Below are 22,355 nucleotides of genomic sequence, written 5' to 3' on the forward strand. Positions count from 1 at the left end.
ATCCTTTTCTTGGCTGTAAAAAAACATCTTATTTGACCTTTTAAAAGACAAAAATCAGTTGATCTCACCCTTTCACTCATTAAACAAAGATTTTTATTGAATTAATAGGATTTACAAGAAATGTATTTTTTGTCTGCAACAATGTTTATTGCACTAAAAAGAATCCATAAATAACATTTCAGGACAATCAATGAATCAAATGAATGTTGGAGAGGGTAACTGTACAATTAAAAATTTTCCCATGTAAGGAAACTTTATTACAAGACAAAGCTCAGTAAAAAAATTGATGTTACATCCCTGATTTTTCTTCCATGGTAAGGTACAGCTGGTTGGTAAGTTGGTTAGATAATTCTATCATCATCCCATGTGACTGGGTTTCCTAAAATGCAGTTTACTTGGCATTTAAAACCTGTGAAAAGTTTGCTTGGTGATCTTGGTCTTTAAGAAGGTACAAGTATTTTGCCCTCTAATTTCTGTGAAAACTAGTAGTAAATCTAAAGTAATAATGCATTAAACAAAGTTAAAAAATAAGGCAACTCATACTTCACTTTCATGAAGCATTTTGCTCAGATTGATGAAATCTGCTTCTGTACGGTTATAGTACTAGTTGTTATTGAAAAGTAACACTATCAGTGTTCTGTACATTAAAGCTGTAAACAAAGATCAGACCTCCCTAGAGAGAAGGATACAAAATCCCGAGGGAAATAACTGAATTATTAATTTGGATTTTAACAATGTTTTGCATCCTGGACACTTCATATAATTGCATCTACTGCCATTTAAAAATATATAGTCAGCTTCTTAATAATACAGCTGACTGCTAGAAGAAGATACCAGAATCAAGTCTCTGATTAAACTCCACACTGGTTTTCAGAATAATAAACTAGTTTTTGTATGGAAAAAGAGATTAACAAACATTTTTCATTTTTATAAACAATACATAATACATGTAGAAAAATATTCAAGAGGATAATAACAAAGGTGCAACATCAACAAAAATAAGCTGCCTCTTCAACCAAAGCACTTGTTCATAGTCTTAAGTGTGAAAACCTTTTAAAGCTCTTAGTGTCCTCATAAAAGTCTGTTTAAAAAAAAGTTGTTAGCTTAAAAATTCTTGCCGTGCTGCTGGGCATACCACTGCTGCCTTTGCTTGCGGTTCTCCAGCTCGGTGAGAAGAGCCTGTCTGTACGCTTCATACAGCTTAACAATTCGTTCCAGTTCTTTCATAAAGAGCAGCTTCAACATTCCCTGGTACGTATCCAGGTCCGCTAGCTGGAAGAGCTCCCACTTCAGAATGTGATCATATCTGTTTTGATATACAAGATGGTTATCCACATGCCATTGCAAGCAAATACACAGTATTTTTGCAGACTTTTTTTCTTCTTTTTTTCTTTGAAGAAAAAAATTTCTAGCAATATACATTGATTAGCTGATTTTATACGAAGAAATCTTACAGTAATTAGCACCTAAAGACAGTTTTGTCTCAGAGTTGGAGAAATATCACTTAAAGCTAAACTGAAGAATCACTCATAAAACACAAAATTACTTTGTAAAAATAAATTCTAGAAATACTAAAGATCCCATTAACTGATTATAATAAACCAAGGCAGAAAATGCTTTTTGGAAGCACTAAAATATTTAGCAGTAAAACATCTTTTACAGTTAGAGTAACATTGAAAAAATAAATTATTTTAACAGCTTACCCTAATACTCCCAAGTTAGTATCTCCCAGAAGGCAGAAGACTGCGAGTCTTCACTCATAACACATTTTTGTTTTCAAGGCAGTCTTGTTCCAGCCTTAACGAGCACTCTGCTCTTGGTTAATTAGCAGCAATAAGCTAAATCAGTGTGTCTCAAACAGTGGGTCATGAACCCCTTGGGATCACAACAGGGTGTGTGTGGAAGGGATTAGATAGCAAGAGGGAGGGCTATAGGGAGGGAGAAATAAGATTAGGCCATAATTAACGGCTACAAATATTTACACTAGCAAGAGATGTCCTAACTGCCCTTAATTATTGGCAGCAATCCATCTGCCTTGGGGGTGAGTGGTGGAGGGTGTCACAGGAGGGTGTGCAAGCACCGGCAGCTAAGCTGCAGACGTTCTTACTCCCCACGCTGGAAGAAACCGAGCTGCTGTGGCCTCAGGGAAGTCTCACGAAGACAGATGCGCGAAGGGGAGGCAGTATGAAAAGCAGTCGCCTGCAGACTACTTCAGTACCATCCCTGGAACTCGTCCTCTAGGAGTATGTGATCTAGCTCTCATCAGGAGATGAGAACAAACTCAACCATGAAGTCAAGCAGCTATGAGTAAAGCTGTTATATTTCTTCCCACTTCCATCAGCTACAAGGAGGAGTTGGTTGAGCAAAGCAAAATATAGCAGCACGGGTCATCCTCAGACCCTGCTCCCTTCTGGTTTTGCAGGATTACACACAGCATTTCACTGCCTCCCTCAGCTGATCTCTGCACATAAAACCCACTGGGATGAGTCCGTTACCTACGGCAAACGGCGATCAAACGACTTCAAGTAACTGACTGCAGTCCGAGGTGCTGTCCACGTAAACAAAGCACGAGAGACTCGAGGGATTTTCTTTAAAACTCATTCATAACCCAAAGCCATTTAAGAAGGGGATTCAAAAGCAAGCAAAAGTCAAATAAGGAAGCAAAACAGATCCGCATACTGTCAGCACTTCCTTTGATGGGGAAAATAGACCCTAGTCAATAATAAGCTGCAGAATGTGGAAGTTTGCAAAGAAAATACCAACAGGTAGAATAAGAAGAGGGCTACGTACAGGCAAGCTTTGTTAAAAGTCAAACTCATCACCCTCCAAGATGGAGGGCAACATACGTTAGAACAAACTGCAAGGCAAAGCGGAAGCCTAACTTCAATCCACAAGCTAGGAAAACCAAAATATAAAAGAATATATATAAAGAATGCTTCTGAGTGTTACTAACCACTGTAAATACTCCCAAGTTAGACAGTTGCTGGCTAAGTGTATTTAGCCGTTTATTCTGTAAGTCTTGTGCTCTCCTACACTAAATTCAGCGCTGCTTTTCTTACAAAAGCTTACAGTTACCGTCAGTGATCACTAGCTTTTTTTTTGTTTTTTAATATGGAACAATTTTGAATTACTTTTTATATTTCTAACGCTTTCTCCACTTTTTTAAACATTCCTTGATGATCAGGCCCTTTGGATATCAAAGCTGCTGACATTATATACGTATAAACTTAATACAAGCCTCATCAAGCCTTCCTTGGTTCAGTAGTGGAGCTCAATTTAACAGAAATTTCCTGAAGGCTGCATTTTATGTTGTAACTGCCAAGTAACTCTTGTGACTAATCAAGGCTCTGCCATTTCTCCTGCAAGTAATTTTCCACAATCAAAATTGGCACTCTTTAAGGTCTACAAGGGAACTAGATTGCTTGTCAAATAAAGTCTGGTTTTACAATGTAGAGAGGTTTATTCAATTATACATCAGTGACTCACTTTTATGCCATATTAATTCTTCAAAACTTGTGCTAATAATCTTTTACACCAAACACATGGCTCAATATTTCCCAGATTTAATGTCTATAATACTTTCATTTACCATTTTATATAAACTACACAAACTATCCAACCCTATTAAAGTGAGGAAGTACCCGAATAAAGGCTGTCCACGTAAACACAGCTCACCTTTTCACAAGTTTTCCGTGAGAACCTTAACACACCTGTCCATGTATTTTCCAATATGTTCTGCATTTCAACTGGTCACTTTTCAGCTGCCATCAGATCAAACCATATGGAGGTCTGACCGCTTCTCAAACCCCTATCTCTATCCTCTCTTTGAGGAGGCAAGAGTTTTTCTTCCTCACTTTTTCTGAATGTACCTCTTTTTGTGCCAGCGGTAGGGGAGGATTTCAAGGGCCCTGGTACAAAGCCAGTACTTCTATAAAGTTTTTCAAGAAAATCACGGTAGTGTTGCAGAGGCAGGATTTAAGAGGCTCTGCTCATGCCTCTGCCAGATGTCCAGCAACGTGCTACCACCACACCGTGCAGGGGAGTAGCTCTGGGATGATATTAAGCTGAAGATGCTGGCATTCAGGATGTTCTTCAAGGAGCTGGTAACTGAAAGTATTAAGAAAAAACCCCCATGATGCTGGACCAATAGTAAGATGACCATCATGGTGAGCAAGCTCACAGCACGTTAGTTCAGGCTCAGAAGCATGCTTACACGTCTACGTGACTGCTGATGGGGATCTGGCTTATATCATTCAGCACACTAGTCAAGCAGAAATGTAGCAGGCCCCAGGGCAGACATACCCTTATACGCTTAAAGAAAGAAGTACAATGGCTTCAGATAGTAGATATACACCAACACTCAAAATAAACAGGCTGTTCTCTTTGATGGTCTCCTTCCACCTCAGCGTGACGACCGGCGAAGTCTGGCAGGGCGCAGTGTGCTCAGCCAGCAGACACAAAGAGACCCGCCTGGTTTTAAGAACAGACACGTGTCCCAAAGCCCCGAAAAAAAAAAACAAGGGACAGAGAAGCAATGTATGAAGCAACTGCAAGCACAGTATCCATTAGCAGGGTTTTTTGGGCTAACTTGAGTCTACCCAAACTTGAAGAAAAATACAAAGCTTTACAAAAACATTGGAAGAAGGACAAGTTTTAACCTTTTTCTTTCTGAACACTGAGGTTCTACAGATAAAATAAATGTTTTCAGGTGAAATATATTGGCGGCGAGAGTGCTGCAGGTTCCAAAGCTGCTGGCTCTGCTGAGAAACGGAGATGAAGTGTGCTACATCCTTCTGATGCTATTGGTGCATGAGAAAACTTCAGGAATACCACCCCAAAATGAGCAGAGGGGCTAGTGCTGTCCCTGGAAGGGGACCCGCGCAGCACGGAGTGTCCTGACATGGGCCTGGCCAGCTCTGCAAATAGCACAAGCAGCAGAACAATCAGAAAATATATTTACTTGAGTGGTGAGGCTGAAACCAAAATATCAAAGTTACGCAAATAAACTATTTTATGTATTGAAAAGATACATTCACAAGAAGGCTATGTGCATCAGCGAAGCACACAGACATGCAGATGATTACTGAAGAAGCTTTTGGGAAATTTAAAGAAATTTGGGAAATTGGGAATTTGGGAAATTTTAAGAACTTAAAATGAAGAAATAATTAGAGCTTCTATAACCTTCTCAGACATCACAGCTTCTATATTACCTAAAATTATCCAAACTCTTGACAGTGCTGCACTGCTAAAATTGCTTTCCCCAAAAAGCAAGGAAAACAGTTGCAGCTGTCAATATGGAGACCAAACTCCAAAAAGAGGTAGACAGCAAGCTGCTGCTTTTGGATATTTGTCAAGCACAGTGTTTGTTTGTTTGTTTGTTTGAAGTACTTAATGATTAAGTGAAAGACATCTTTCCTTCTAGATTCCTTTCCTGGAACTGGATTCAACTGCAGCAGGCTTTTTCTCGTGACTTGCCCCATTACTGATTTATCCATTCACGTGTTCTGGGTCAATGGCATTTATTAAAATAATCTTTCCACTGAGAATCAACCTGGCTGTGGAGTGTATTTCTTATTAAGGCAGCAACCTAAGCAGGAAGGGAAACAAAGCTACATCCCTGGCAATGATGTTTTTGCAGGTTTCCTGGGACCCGCAGCTTAGAACCAAACCCCCTCTTTTTTTTAAGGAAGCACCACCGATTGGCTAAAACCTTGGCTCTTTAATGCTTTGCTACCCGTCAGTGTTGACAGTTTCTTGAGAAAACTAGCACATCAGGGTTGCTTTCTGCGTGAGGGCTTCACTTCAACTGTCAAGAGAAGTGTTGAGTGGAGGAAGAAGTCCAATTACAGATTAAGCCACTAGCAGTGGCTTAACAGGAGTGGGCTTATTCAAAACCCTTGCTGTCTTTTATTTTGGGGTCTTTAAATAACGGTTAAGAGGCCTCTGTCACCATTTGTGACAATACTCTTCAAACAGCAGCCATCTTAGTAACAGTAAGGCAACACCGCTGGTTCCATAGCTTATACACTGCCCGATGCCACATAAACATTGCGTTGTTCTAATGAGAGAAAGAAAAAAAGAAAAAAAAAATCAAAGCAGCAGTCCAAAAGTTGGCTACGTTAAGGGTTGCCTGTTCTTTACAATTCACTTCAGCTTTTTGATCCCCTCCGCCCCCAGCAACTGCCATCACTTTGAAATATGGTTTCTTTGCGTGTTCTAACAGCATTCATTGTAGCACTGGGGCTGGTACGTCCTCATTCACATATACTAACTTTTTTTGGCTTTTTAAATTTGGTAGGACATCCTAGATCAGGGCTTCCAAGCATTTAAGTTTCCTATATCTTTGGACAATACTTCATTTTAAGAAAGGGATGTGAACCTTCTTGTCATAAATCAGTCCAGCAGTTTGTCTCATGGTATTATATCACACATTAAAGATGACAGCACCCATTCTTATTGCATTCATACATTTCAACCCTGAAAATGGATTCAATCGTTAAAATGGGGCAAATCCAAAAAAAGACCATAGTTTAGGAACATTTGTCATTGCAATGCCTACTGAAGCAGGACACAAAGAATACAAATGCCGGAGCCCAAGACTCCCTAGACATCTACCTAGGGAGTCTACCTGGACACCTAGATGTTTTCTAGAAGGACAATTAGTCAGAAACCAGAAATGGAGGGGAGAAAGCAAGTTAGTCAATACAAAATTCCTGCAAAACAAAATTCCCTTCCCTCCCGGATGAGAAGGGAAGAGCTCACTATAGATAGGACACTCAGCCAGAAGACCCAATTTCTAGTGTTCTCAGTGGATAAGAAGTATTTAATACAAAATAGGACGCTTTCAGCATAAGAGACAGTGACTTCCCCAGACTATTAACAGCCTATTGATTAGTGCTAGAAGATGAAAGACCTGATTTACTGATCCTTGCTCCAACAAAGGCAGGGGACGAATCTGAACCAGAATCTTCCATACCAGGCAGGCACTTCCAGTCTCCTCATCCTCAAAGTCCCACACACGCGTCTGGCATAACAAACACTTACCACACTGGTCTCCACAACTGAGAAAGGTGGCAAAACTTTCACTTTTAGAAATCAGCAAGGGCTTAAATGCAAGCCAAGGTTCTTGATTTCACTGTGTTAAGATTCCGATGACTGCCCTTATGCTCTCAAAACAAACCTTGACATCAAGGGATTAACCAGAAACTGGGAGAGCAGGGAAGGGGGTGCCTCAAGGTGTCAACAACACCCTGATATTGGAGATCGCTACCTCAAGTTATAGATAGATATCAGAGCCTCTCCGTTGTCTAGTGAGCCAAATATTTTCTTTTTGTTCTTAATAGCTTAATAATTTTTTGCTAAAACAGGAAAACATTATGGCTAACACTTGCCTACATCCCCATTAGCTTTTTTCAGTGGCCAGAATTCTCATTCTTTAGAGAAACCAGACAAAATAAAGCTAACATCTATTTTTGCTGCTCAGTAACAATGACTGACCTAAATCTCAGCTAAATCTGAAGTTACAGTCACAGATGTAAGTGACAAATTGTAACAAAATATACCACAATTATTTCAGTGGAAAACTACTGTTAATCAACAGATTTTACAGTAAATTTCAAATGGCAGAAGATATTCCTCTACTATTGCCACGAAAGCATTTTGCCTGATTACTTTCATTTACACACCAAAGCACTGAAGGATATGCACACAGCTCTGGTACTCCGAGTTTTCGGTCAATATTGTTGAAGAACTTGTAAATGTTACTGGCTTGTTTTCTCAAGCCTTAATAAAACTGCTCTTCACAATCTAATATTAGTGTAACACAAAATTAGCTTCTTCACAAGAGTGTTTGAGAATTAAGTCATTGCGAGCTGCAATAAAATGAACACTCATATTTACTACCAGCACAGCTTTAATGGAAGAACGTTAAAAGGATACTGCAACATACAGAATTTTTGATTCTCTAAACTATGTAAATAGTATTTTAACTCTTTGGATTAATTAAACATTTTTAAAATTGTCTTGACCAACTAGATGTAAAGAAATTCCTCAAAATATTAAACTGTTTATGCTCAAGTTTCAAGAGAAGTGCCAACAAGAATCCATCAAACACACAGGCTGAAATATTTAAAATCGCATTGTCTGGATGTGACAAAGACCTAAATAAAGAAATGCAGTTGCAGCCAAAACCTAAAAGTATTTCTAGGAAACAAGCCCTCCCATAGGTTACAGGAACTTAGTATGTCCCTGGTGCACAAGTATACTGCTGACTTTTAGGCCAGTTTAAATCTTTATGGGCTGCTGGCAAGCCTAGCAGCCACAAGAAGTAATAAAAAACCATTCAAATTATAGTAACTAGACACAGGTAAAAAAAAGTGGATTTTTCAGCTGGAAGTCACTGAATGTCATATGCGGTCTGTGAACTTGTAACTATAGACTGTTCATTGACGTAAAATTTAAACAATTTCTCCATATTCTCCTTTTCAGTAAGTACATAATTTCATAATTATTAAAAGCATATCTGGATTTTTTTTATTGCTTTTCTATTTCGTATTACTCTTCTGCAGAGCTGAACCCAGCATAAAATGTGATTTGTTTCATTATGCAGACAAATCTAATCTTGGAGGAGAGATTCCCTGTTTCTATAGCAGTGCTTCTTGGAAGAAGGAAGGAAGAAAGAAAAAAAAGACTTTTACTACCACTCAGTAATAATTAAAGTTTTTGGGTAGAAATGTAGATTTCAACAGTCTGAATGCAAAATTCATAACTTCAAAGGACAGTTTGTATAGCGGTTTTTTTTTTTTTAAGGGTAAGACACACATTAAGAAGTTAATGCCCTAAAAATATTTAAGATATGCATATTTTTATATATATATATTTTTATATATATATATATATATTTTTTTTTTTAAGCCACATGGTCCCATTCTCACAAATCTACTGAAAGTAAATCACACCCTCCCAACTCTAAGTGTAGCATTCTGCAAGTCATGTCAATTGCAAGAAGTACTCTGATGGTTTCAAGTAATGTCTAATACAAAGCAGACTAATGCGATGAAATGGATTCTAATCTTCTGATAAGATGACACAAATACAGAGGAGAGATGCTTATTTCACAGTTACTGATTTTCACTAGAAGAATAAACTATCAAATCCCCTTACCAGACACTAGCTATATTTTGGGAAAGGAATAATGGGTTATATATCTTTGTCCCAACTTCCCTAATTCATTTACAGGCTGTGGACATCATTACACCTACTTTTTATCATGTTTCTGGTCTGAAAACTTCTGGTACAACTTCCTCATCTACTATCAATGATAGTTCTTCTGCAGTTAACAAATGGATATCAGCTAAAGTTCTACTTTTAGTCATCAAAATTCATTTGTTTTGCTTCTAAACTGTACAGATGTATTTCACTGTGAAATGCACAGAAGAAAAAACTCACTTTACAGGAGCCCTGGCATAGACCTGCAGCCAGTCTGGAATCTCTGCAGTGTGGTAGGGATTTGCAGGCACAAGGAGAGGCTGGCTTCTCTCAGCTTGCTGTGGCTGGTAAGTCACTGGGGGAGGCTGGTCGTAACGGGGAACACTGTACAAAGGAAAACAGACAAATTCAGGCACCTCCGAGCAATAAATTAGGCACACTGATATCGTTAAATTGTTATCTTTAACTAATACACAGATTAATACATGCAAAGGCTGATGATGCAACCACACAGTGTTGCTCCAGCAGGCCTTTACTGAGAGCAACTTTCTGTTGCTATTTTTAGTCTATCATTTCAATCGCATCTGTTGCTACTATCTGTTCGCATACTGCAAAATTCACCTTAAACCTCTTCACCCAGTGCCCACTACCCGAATCTTAAAGCAGAACAAAAATGAAATCTATTTTTAAAAGACTACAAAGGCAAGTATTAATTCAGCCAATATTCCACCATTTCATATTTTAGAACAAATATATTCAGGCAACAGCTAATAGAAGTTGTTCCATTTATAACATCAAAGGATATCTTCATGTTTTTATCTTTTGTTCCACATATTAAAACTTTTTCTTCTTGGGAAACAGTAAAAAAAAGATGAAATAGCAGAAACTAACTGGTAGGGTTTGGAGTATACTAACATTATTTTAGCTACTTATAATATAGAGGTAGAATATGTATTTTCATTCTAGAGAAAAGTTAATTCACAGTTCAGGTATGATATATGTTACTTGTTCAGATAATCTCCTGAAACATAAGATTAAGTTTCTTTTTGGTCTGCAATTCACTTCTGTTCTCAGCAACTTTGATATTTTACTAATAGCTTAAGAGAATATTTGTTTTGTTCTAGTGAGTTAGGAGCAATATCCTGTTTCTAAGCTTAAGATAGAACAGATCAGACAAAAATTAACAATTACAGCTTCAAAAAAATCTTAGTCAAGGACCAGTAAAGCTTACTTCTAGAATTAAGAAGTTTTGGGCATACTACATATGAGGCAAGAACAGTTGCACTTCAACTGTATTAGGAAAAAAAATCATAAAATACAAGACTGAGATCATACCTGGGAGCACAAGGATGTTTGTACTGAGCTCTTTTATTGATGTGATCTACATAATACACTCCAAATTCTGCGGACTCAACTCTCTCCCACCCTGGAGGCAGTCCCTCGCGCTCGAGTGGATGGCTCCAATGAGTTGTGTTAGTGTTATGATCTATATAGTATTTCCTTCCTCTAATAGTCCAGTCCACTGACCAGCCGGGAGGAAGAGGTAAATCTTCAGAATTATGATTTGTTAAATTTCCTAGAGATGTAGCAGCAACTCTCCCAATGCCTAAAAAAGGAAAAACAATGTTGAGCTAAAACAATAATACACCAAATCAACATTATGTACAAAGTTAACATTTTTCACCCAGATGAGGCACAGTATCATCAACTTTGAACAATACTGTGACATTTACAATATAAATGTTTGCATATTAGTAAAAAACAGATAAAAATCAAAACAGCTATTCCCTGTTAAATCTCACTTGCTTTTGCTCTCCTCCCAGTCCATAAACAGAGTTTTGCTTCTGTAACACAAATCAAGTCAGGAACTCTGCATTCACCAAAAAGAACATAGCTGAATAGCACTGTAGTTACATCAGCATCCACCGAAATATTAAAGTATCTTTGGAGATCAGTGCCTAGCTTCCTTCAGAGTCAGTTATACCATCCTTGTTTTTTCAATCAGGGACACGTATTAGCATACATAACAGAGATGAAGCTATTATTATTGTCTTAATTCGCTGAGCAGAGAGCTGACATAAGAATACCGATGTTAAAGCTTTACCTCAGTGACAGTTTATCTTAATACGCTATTACAGCTGCATCAATACTATTTACCTATAACAAAGTAACAGCTATTTCTTTGTCTAGTTAAGAGTCAGAAACTACAACAGTCTAGAAAAATCACTCGACACCAAAGCCCTTCAGATTAGCCAGTCAAGAACAGTAACAGAAAGAGGTAGGTAAACCAAAACAGCAGAGAAAATAAGGTTAGCGCTATACTGCGCTGACAGGTATTACTGAAGCACTTGCAATCATAGCCAAAAAATGCTTTCAGCAATAATAGAAAACGTGGATCCACACAGGATCCTGCCCAAGCTCTTTGCAGGCCACAGTCAGCCTGTGCAAAGTGAAGTTCATGTTGCCAGGTCGTCTTTGCTAGCTAGTCTGACAAGCATGGGTACTTTTACATAGTGATGGGCGAGACAGCCATGCCTTCCGACTGCAATCCAGACATGACACAGAGACCTTTTGTCCAGAGCAAGTCACATAACCTCCTGGTGTCGTCCTCCCCCACCTTTTTTCCCCTCCTCCCACAGGTCTTGGCAGGAGTTCCTGGTCTAGCAGGCTGTTTATCTGCTTCTCTACATCTTGTTCTTCTCTAGTACTAAGCACTTACATTTCTTAATGCTAATGAGGCACATGGAAAAATTATAACTTGCAGCCCTCTTCAGCAAGAGGGCTGTACTAGGAGAAGGGTTTCTCCAGGAAAAAGGAAAACTACAGCCTAGGTTAAGTGAATTTGGGGCAGGGGAACTGAAGGGAGGCAATATGTGATTAAGTACCTACCTCTGCCCTAGAAACACAGCACATTCACGATTTATAACTAAATAGTTGGTTTAAAAGGCTCTTTACTATCATTTGAAAATACTTTGTTGCAAGATACACACAGTTTTTATATTACTGAAATGAATGACCAGCTACTGAGACATACTGAAGAGACATCATTCCAATTTTATCTTTTTCTTTCCTCTATATACCGTGGATAGTTAGGAAGGTAGTTGAAGTAAAAGCCATAAAAAACAATTCTCCAGCCAAAATAAAATCATTACAGATATTAAAAAAAAAATCCAAGTGACATAATCAAGAATTTTACAGGTCACTGTTTCGTTCCTTCGAAGCCTGCTACCCACTGAAAGTGCAAGCCCAAAGTCAACTCTCTTCTTTTATCCTTGAAGGATTAAGTAAATTCCTTCAGTTACCTGCAGTTTTACAGGTAAGCAGTCTCTGGCTTTAAAGAAACTCCAATTGTCTTTTCATCCTGCAATCAAATCCATCTATTGAATTACTGTATTTCCCAAATTTTGTGTACTACTATTTCCCACAACCCAGAGGAAGGGGTGAGGAAGCTACTTTTTTCCATTTCCTTGGAAGTCAGAAGTTGATTCCATTACAACCATGTTTACAGATTGAGGAAAACACTACTTTGCTTCTGTTTTTCCAGAAATAACATTTTTGTGCGCTTATTTTTGAGAGCGCAGAAGGAAAAGGCACAGCCTATCTAAAAGATACTATTAAGAAGAAACTTTGGGTTTTTGTCAAAAAGACAACAGTGATACTTAGGAAGTAAGAGAGCACAGCAGCGAAGCTACTTATTGCTCAGGCAATTTCATACTCCAACTCTAATTTGTGACTGGGAACAGACCTTTCCAAAAATATATACACAATATAGCACACTCTCCAAGGGATGTTATCTATTTTAAGTACCAGCTTACATATAAAAGATAACAGTCATCAATAATAAAGTAACAGGAAAGGCAGCAAAAAAATTTCAACACTTTCTTCCTATTGCCTACTGCTCTTTAAAACATTTGTACTCATCTGCAAATCTATTTCTAGCCTTGTCATGTTTTGAACTATTTGGCCTTGCGGTATTTCCTCCTGTTAAGAGTATTTACCTGTTTGTTAGTTTTATAAAGGAAAGTTAAAAGTTGTGTTCATGATTTAGCTCCCGTCTCTCATTAGGATTAAGCAACCTAGACCTTTACTTCCAGTGAGGAGAAACATCCTAGAGGCTTCCTGACCTTTAGCATTACTGGGGCCAGGGAGACTATTTCAGGCCTTAGCTACAGTTATGTCACTCTGTTTTCATTCCAATGACAAACTACAAACATTTCAGCTTCTTGAAAAGATACTGCACTTTGGATAAACAAGTTCAGTATTTTCTCCAATTAACTGGACTGCTGTGTTGTAATTGCATGTAAATATAAAAACCAATGACTATTAAAATTACCATTATGAGAAGATTTGAACGCACAAACTTGACTGTGGGAAAGAACTTTCGCAATGGTATAAACACATTTTTCTGTTTACTGCTAAAACCAGCACATGTCCATATTTTTGTTACAGTTCCTCCCACTTAAATTCTAGCATGATTCCAGCAGCAATTTTTTTTCTTCCTTGGGATACAGGTTAATGCTTTCTAACATTTGAAAGTTGGTATTAAAGTTGCACAAGCCAGGGTGACATATAATAAGCCATCCTCTGAACTAGAAGTTCTCTTGGCAAAAAGCCTATATCTTTTGATACAAAAGCCAGACAAAATTGGGAGCTGGAATCAGGCAACAGAAAAATCTGAATCTGATTACGCAGAGAAATTACCTAGAAAGCAGGCTAAAAGCAATGGAAAGGCAACATTGGTAGCTTTGTGTTTGTACAAGCAATAAATTCTAGACATATGGCTTCATTAAGCGTCAGATTATTATTTTTTAAATTCCCAAGATGCAAAGTGCAAAAATATCAGACCTCAAATACATTATTTTTTACTTCATACGTGAAGAAGCAGAGGGGTGTACTGCTAGATAAACTTTCACAGATATATCAATTAACAATTTTGAACAGTGTCCCAAGCTGCTACACCTAGCAAGTTCTCATTATGAAATTGAACGCCATATTTATAAACAACCAGTTATAAATGCTTCATGTTATAGATTATCATATATAGTACTGTGTATAGTACTGCTGTGTATAGTACTGCTTTTTCTTCTTCCTTAAAATACAGAATCACAGACCATATTGAAACATTCTGGGCACTGGAAGTTTTATGAAGTCAGGTAATAATCAGCGTGTGTCTTATGACCATCAAACCATTATGGCCTTCAAATCAGCAATTACTATAATTTAGACATTTGTATAACTGGAGTTAGTAAAGATCAAAATAAGTTCTTACAAAATTCAGCAGGTGCTTCCTTCAAGAGAGAATAAATGCACATTTAAGAATAGTCTCTGCTACGATTTAGAACAATGGCAGAAGATGAGAATCCACTTTCTGATCTATACACCTGTAAGCATCAATAAAAGACCAGACAGCACTAACTTCACATTTGATCTTTTCCAAAGGGTTAACTAAAGAAGAAAGTTACAGGAGCTACAAGATTGAACTTCAAGATAGCCTGAAACCATCTACTGTGAATGTTACCTTTCCTGTGTAATACAGCCCAATGAAGTATGATAATCTTCCCTCTTTAAATTTCAGATAAGATTTTAGCTCTAAAACATTTTCATAGCAGCCCAAAGCTTCACATAGGAATTACTGTAAAAACTAAGGATATTCCCTGAATCACAAACTGGTGCTTGATTTAGACAACACAATGCAAAATTATCTACAGAAAAATGAACTTCTGGCTCGATTTAATTTTATCAAAACATAGAATGTAAAATAAATATCGTTTCCTCTTAATGGAAAATATGATCCCTACCATAGGATAATTGGAAATATACTAATCTAACTCCTTCACTGTAACTACTCAGGGGGTTTTTTTGTTCACCTACTTTTATATCTGTTATGACAAGGCAGAAATTCTCATTTTTCCTGCTTTCCCAAGGCATAGGATTGTTTAAATTATCTTCTTTTTCCAAATATTAAAAAAAGTCTCCTTTGCTTAAGCACTGTTGTTTACAAACTACTCTAAGTAGCACTATCAAATATCAAGAACAGTCATTAATGCATTTAAATTTATTCAATTGTAAATAATTTTCAGCTTGCATCTTTGGAACCTATTTTTTTGCTTCAACTGCTGCTTTCAAAGAACATCTATGTTTAACATCATTTGTGGCTTTGCTTTTTTTCCTCTCTTATAAAATACAGTATCTTTGGTTTAAGCTCATGAATTAACAACAGCTAGGCCTGAAGGTATTATATGCTATCCCAAAGCAAAAGAAAGTCCTATTCAATGCAGTTTACTTGCTTAGAAATATCACTGTGTAAGTTCTCACCACTTTGAAAAAATAAAGTGCAAAGGAATAGAGGCCATTTTATTAGTAGTAGTATTAAGGTTTAAAATAGCCAGAATTTTAATTTAGGCTAGGCCCTAAACTCAGCCTCATTCTCAACACCTTCAGCAAAAAGGTAGCCTAATAACAGAACCCAAGTTTTAATTTTGAACACCACATTCTAGTGCAATATAAAATATTAATATAAAGAGTTCCTTCATTTAATGTTATGCCCTCAGAAAAGCATCTTAAACTAATAATGCCACAAATGTGAAAAATATGTAGTACCTTCCTCAACCAAGGCAAGGCTCTCAGGCGTTAATATGGAACAAAGAAAACTGTGATATGCATTACTGATTTTGTAGCCCAACGAAGGGGTTTTATTGTAAATGCTTTGTGCCTAGGAAGAGTCCCAAGATTCTGAGGAGGAGGAAAGGTTCCCAGGTCAAAGGACAGTTCTTCAGTTTGTCAACAGTGGTGGTGGAAAGCACAGGAGAAAAATCATGCCAGCAGAGCAGTTCAGCAAAAAGGGAAAAGAGCAGACAAACTGAAGAGAAAGCCTCATTTTTTAACTGTTTATTTGATACAGAGCTGATGTAGGCAGAGAAGTTTTAGAGCCTATAAACTCCCCAACACTAGTTTTAACCAAAATCAAGTACTGAAGAACAAATCTAGCCAGCCGAAAGGCATTCATATCTGTCTTTAATTAGGTCAGTTGTCTTGAGAGCCTTTTCGCCCTGTTCCTTCAAGATGCTAAAATCCTCTCCTTCCCCTCTCCAAAACAGGATAAGGAACAGGAAGATAAGATAAACTGTTTAATTTTAAGGGGGTAAATAATATATATATATATATTTTTGCTATTTAATTAACTATCTCATTTAAATAGATCTGCAGTCTCTATGCTTTCCTAACCCATCCCAAAACTTCCAAAGGTACTTCCTGAACACAAGTATCTCATTTGTCAAACAGAATAGGACATTCCAAGTAAGCATAAACTCAGAAATAGGAAATGGCAGGAAGTACTTTGAATGCTTTGAAAAGTATGCTGCAAAGAAATTACTGCAGAATCAGCACAAAAGGAGAAAATGGCAGGAATTGCCTTTAAAAAAAAAAAAAAGATATTAAGTGTGCATACTTAATAAAACAACTCTGCTACTTGAGCTCTAAATAGGTTCCATTTAATAATTTCTACTTCTCTTTTGCTCTATTGTATCAAACATGAATACCAGTCTGCAATTATGAAGGGGCACAATTTAACATGAGGTGAACCTACTCTCACTATAGCTCACTGGATTCATTGTTCATAGGTTTAATCATTTTTCTCCTCTGACATCACAGTCAACTACTTACAACACATCAGAGAGTCCCTCTATACTGTGATTTTAAATCTCAGCAAATTTCATATACATGTAAGAATTTTGTAGCTTACCGCTCAAACAGGTACAAATAACTCTGAGGTCTTGGTTACAAGTTAGTTCCAATCTATACTGTAGGTATAACTTCAACCACAGACCTCCCAAAACCTTTAACCTAGAAGAGAGGAAAGAGATGTCGAGGAAAGACAGGTAAAGTCTCTTAGAATTAAGTTTAAAATGGACACAGAAAAAAAAAAAGGCAAGAAATGCCACAGAGGTAGCTAAACATCCAAAAATATGAACAGAGAATGTCTAAACTGAAGACATTTTTCAGGAAAAGCACTTCTAGATTGCTAATTAAAACCAAAGCTATTGAGGATAACAAAAGGACACCAAGAATTGAATCTTACTGAGAGAGAAAACACAACTTCAATGAGAAACACCTATAAAAGAAGGTGTCAGTATTGTCAGAATAAACTGTTGAAATATCGCGGAACTTGCTTAAATACTTTGCTGAATACTTTTGAGTATGAAGATCTCAATCAGAACACATTTTCAAGTTATCTCAAAAATCATAAGGAATGGAATCTTTATTTTGACTGAAAGCTGAAATTCTTCTGCACCTCTTTGTTTCCGGACCACTGGTTCCCAAAATTCACATCAGTCATAACCCATACAAAACAAAACATCACTCACCATTAATTAATACACCTCGTATGCATCAGGCAACATTTGTTTAGCAGTCAAGCCAAACCATAACAGAAGAAACGGAGGGGACCTTTTAGGAGTGTGGGGGACAAGGGTAGAAAGCACCATTTACAGATTCTAGAGAATAAACTAACTTATACCATGAGCCTGTAGATATCAGGCAATTTTCTAAATGGCAGACATCAATTACCTTGAAGAAATGTTTTGATTAGGTGGAACACTTAAAAATTACTTTAGAGAGGTGTAAGGAAAAAGTAATTACGACAAGGTCACAAAGAATGAAAGTAAAAGACCTGTCTCCGTATTCTGGAGATGCGGGGAAGGAACCAGGAATTACAGAAGGGTTAATGGAACTCAAGGGAAAGGTTGAAGGCTTGAGGACAGTGGACTGTTCAAATAAAAAGGAGTTCAACAGTGAGATGTAAGAAACAAGAAAAATCTAATTTTTCTTATTTTTGGCCACAAAATTCTTTTACTCAGAAAAAGTAAAGTAACAGCAATTCTTGAGATGTACAGAAACTACAGATTTAGGTCCACATTCTTATTGCAGGGAAACTGGACAAGGCATTTAAGAGTTCATATTTCATTCTGAGAAGAAAGGAGAAACAGAGAAGTGAAATACTTTTTGGCAGATGAAAGGATCACCTGCTTTTGCTTCCTTCTACATATACATAAGATTGAATCCTCACTTTAGCTACTGCTACAAAACATGTATAAAACTTGTTCAAACTACTAATGGTAAAAATATGAGAGCAAATGACAAAGAGCAGTTAAGTATCAACAGCTCCTCCCTGTTTTCCAATTACCAAGAGGGCACATAGGCAAACAGGGGAGAAAAGTCTTTTCCGAAAGAAACCTGTGTTGCTAAAAGGGAAAAATGTGACTGTAAAGCCGTATTTTTAGCTTATTTAAAAATCAACTAAACTTCACTCTAAAACTGATAGCTGGAGCTCCATTTCCGCTTTAACAAACATTGTTGCAATTGTATAAAGCAGCAATACCTTTTTGAAGCTTTCCTAAGCATACACTGTTACCACAATCATTTTGAATGTTAAATTGATGGATTCTTTTATGAAAACCTCCCCTCCAGCTTCTGCCTCTCCTCCCTGCAGTCCCCCAGCACACACTTAACAGGTGCTTGGTACCTGGCTGAAGGAACAACTGACATAGATGGAGGGCTACAGTGCAAAACATTGACAGATCAGATATATCACTTAGCATTTAGCAAAATAAAAAAGCATAAAGTAAGCCTGGAACATTAATGTTCTAGAATTTATTAACTGACAGCAGTAATGCTAGCAGTACTCTTCTGTTACCATTCATTGAAAAGTTTTTGTAACAAAAACAAAGCTTTGTCAGGTTAGAATTCCATACACAAGGTCAACAGCCTTAAATGTTGACATTTTTACTAGCAGAATTACTGTTCTAGACAGATTCACAATTTTGTTTCTTTCAAACTCCTCCTTGAACATAGTTTTGCTAGTATATTCTGTATTTGAATACAGCTAAAATTATTGATTTTTAAGGTCACTCTTCTGTGGGCAATACTGAAATCCCAGACTTTTTTCTTCTAACAACAGATTCACAACAGGACACTGCACGGAAGAATTATTAAGTGTCATCACAGATATAATCAAAGACTTCAAAAAGAAATATTTAATGGATTTTTCTTATGCTGCTGTTCCATTAAAAAATGAAGACAGGTTCCAGTGAATTTGAGGGAGAAAGAGTTAGGCATATGTATAAAAAATATTACAAACTAAAAGAAAAAACATCAAGGGCTAAGAAGTCAATTTCGGCACTAACTGTATGTCAATTTGTTAATTACACAAAGCAATAGTTTCTCCCTCTGATTATTTGACCTAAATTAATTAAAACTGCAGTGTTACTAGTTTAGAGCTGTTGGTTATTCTACACATATTTAATGAAAATAGTACATGTCCACTAATGAATAAAATCCCTGCTTCCAAGCAATATAAGAGTGAAAACAATTTCCACAATATTACTTGCAAATACAGATAAAGTAATCTAAATTAACAGTATTCCTCAGAATATTACTCTGTTGATAAGAAGAAAAACTGTCCACAACAATTCATAATCTGTTCACTCTTACTTTTTAAAGGAAACAAATGTAATAAACATTTATACAACTTTTGATAAAGCTGGTGATATCTAATATCGGTCATTAAAAAAATACCTTGCTCAAGTTTACCTCATTTATTTTATAAATAATCCACTGTTTAAATATACTTTTCCTTTCTCCTTAATGCATGTGATCTAGCTCTTTATTCTAAGAAATGTAAACAAGTAGTAAACTCAAATAACAAAGGTCATTAAAAAGAAGCTCCACCCTGTACAGTATTACATTTAAAATATCTGACCATGAGCATCCAGAAGCACTTCTGCAGCAAAAGTCTTCTTAAGAAACTAAAGAGAAAAGAAAACAACAAAAAAAATCAATACTTACCTGAAGTGTGCCTCCCATGATTCTGTGACATCCTCTGGAAAAGATCGCTGTTGTGTTCATAATACCTGTAGTCCTCATGCACACGATCATTTAACTGACGTCTCCTCTGGGCATCATAAAAATGATCATAATAATAACAACGGGCACCAGCATCTCCATTTTCCATAGCAGAATTAGCTTCTGTTAAAAAAGACTGGGAGGAAGAGCCATATTCTCTAGGGACATCAGCTAAACTTCTTGCAAGATAGGAAGGTGCAGACAGTCTGTTGCTTTCACGTCTCATTATTTCATGAGGTGGCCTCTGGACTGGAGTTCTAAGGAAACTCTGGTTTCTGGAAACGACTCCATCTCCACCCGAAGCATATGCAGAAGAACTTGAGTCAGGAGGACAGATATCAGTTCGTCTTGGAATGGTTGGACCATGGCGGATAAAGGAAGGCATCAGATCTGTTACAGGATAAAACAGAAGAAAAACAGAAATAAGAATTTCAGCTTCACTTACACAAAGCATTTGGTTAGCCACAGCACTGATTTACACTATGGTATTCAGGAAACTCAAAAGCCAGAACCCCTTTAGAGCGCCTCTAACGTGGAGGCAAGTACAACTGTAATGCTGCAGTTTGTATTGGTACAACAAAAACCATCCCACTCTCCTCTAGCAACAGAAACAATCCCCAAAAGAGCACAGTTTTCCCAGTACAACTGCATTTGCAAAAAATAAACTAAAACAAAACAAAAAGCCACACACTTTTGACTGTGGCTACATCAGCCAGTTTTCACACCTCTTTATCTACTAGAAAGATCAAGAAAACCCAAGTTTCCTGGCTACCATCTTATTGGGACCACTGTCTTTATGAACTCAGAGTAACTGAATACATTACTGCTTACATGCTTATAGGAATCCACGACAGAGCCAGGAACAAAATTTGTATTTTCTCCACAAATAACAAAGCTTAGCCAGCAAAATGATGTCATTTTGCACACATAAGTTCTCAAATGAACACGAAGATACTTCGTTTTTCTCCTTTACTTAAAGGGGTGCAGCACACGAACACTGACAACTATTCGCACAATTTCACTGCTTTCCTCTAGTAAGTGATATACTCCTTGCCATTACTTTCAGCACAGCATGAACAAGTAGTTTTCCTTCAGGTGAGCTAACACAAACTACAACTTTCATTTATGAGGAAGTCATGCCTATTATTTATTATTTACAAATAAACTCTTATCAACTTATAACTTAAGGCAAAATTTCAGTGTATCACACAAGGTGTAACCAGTAAATTTATAATAGTCATTACAAAGCAGTCATGTGATAGCTGATCATTAACTCACAGTAAATAGCATAAACGTGTAAAAGATATTAACCCATTAGAAACACCAACAATTTAAAATTAAAAAAAAAGTAGTCTTTTTTTTTTTTAAAGCTTAAGCCAACGAGATCAGAAAGAGGCTGCTAAACGATTTTGCCTGTTGGTTGGGGAAAGGGTTGTTTGTGCAGCAAGGACTTCCAGAAAAACCGAGTGCCTGCTCCTGCCTGCCAATCCGCTGTTGTTAGTTGTGGTCTCAAAGCTAATCCTCAAAACTAATTATTGCACGGTGCATTTCGGTCGCAGTTTGCTTTCAACACTTTCTACATACTTCAGCTAATTCTTCCGCGAAATCCTAGCAAAAAGGAAGCTGCAGCATCAACGCCAGGTTAACTAGCCGAAGATGAGCGCAGCCAAGGTATATAGCGGTGACCTCACCGGGTTGATTCATCGCTGAAACCGGAGCACTCGCTTCCGCGGGGATTCTGTGCGACTCGCGCATACAGTTATCTCATTTTCAAAGCACACACCTTTTGGCAGCGAGCACCGCCTAGACTGGGAAAACACCGACTTTTGGGAAGAGACGAGCTGTCCTGTTCACCTCAGCGATACCTGTTTGAAGATTACCTTAGCCTCTGCCTGTTGAGGCTGAGCAACCGGGCCGGAGAAGCTTTAAATAAATAAATAAATATATAAAAGTTGGTTTACTGTGCGATAGTACGGGCACGCCTCTCCTCCAGGCTTAGCCGCCGTCAGCTCTCGCTCCGTTTGTGAGGAAAATACCTTAAAACAGCGGTCGCGGCCACAAAGGGCCGCGGCCTCGCGCCCCCCCGGACACTCACTGCGCAGCAGCGGGCTCGTCTCCTTCTTCACGTACTTGCCCTGCACCTCGCCCGGCTTGGAGAGCTCCGTGCGCGTCTTCTTCCGCGACAGCATCCCACCTCCCGGCCCGCTACCGCCGCCGCTAGGGCCGGCGCCGCCCGCATGCCCGGCGCC

At 37.7% G+C, this 22,355-nt stretch overlaps 1 protein-coding gene across 4 annotated transcripts; it reads right to left on the minus strand.

The window, feature by feature from the left end:
• Nucleotides 1-76: 76 nt before the first annotated feature.
• On the minus strand, nucleotides 77-22,349 carry SAV1 (salvador family WW domain containing protein 1). Of its 4 annotated transcripts, XR_003251964.1 has the most exons (6): nucleotides 22,237-22,349; nucleotides 20,050-20,496; nucleotides 10,543-10,813; nucleotides 9,448-9,591; nucleotides 1,704-4,916; nucleotides 1,218-1,306 (listed from the first exon to the last, which is right to left on the minus strand). XR_003251964.1 is itself a non-coding variant. In XM_026056168.1 (5 exons), the coding sequence occupies exons 1-5, from the start codon at nucleotides 22,343-22,345 to the stop codon at nucleotides 1,105-1,107; spliced, it is 1,173 nt and encodes a 390-aa protein (XP_025911953.1). In that variant the 5' UTR covers nucleotides 22,346-22,349; the 3' UTR covers nucleotides 77-1,104. The 4 variants fall into 4 exon arrangements, 3 of the variants coding, with proteins under 3 accessions (XP_025911953.1, XP_025911954.1, XP_025911955.1); XM_026056168.1 differs by lacking the exon at nucleotides 1,704-4,916 and having other exon boundaries at nucleotides 77-1,306; XM_026056169.1 differs by lacking the exon at nucleotides 1,704-4,916 and having other exon boundaries at nucleotides 77-1,306; nucleotides 22,202-22,349.
• Nucleotides 22,350-22,355: the final 6 nt, after the last annotated feature.

This window comes from Apteryx rowi, unplaced genomic scaffold (genome assembly GCF_003343035.1).
Source record: "Apteryx rowi isolate R43461 unplaced genomic scaffold, aptRow1 scaffold_13, whole genome shotgun sequence".
Lineage (NCBI taxonomy): Eukaryota > Metazoa > Chordata > Aves > Apterygiformes > Apterygidae > Apteryx > Apteryx rowi.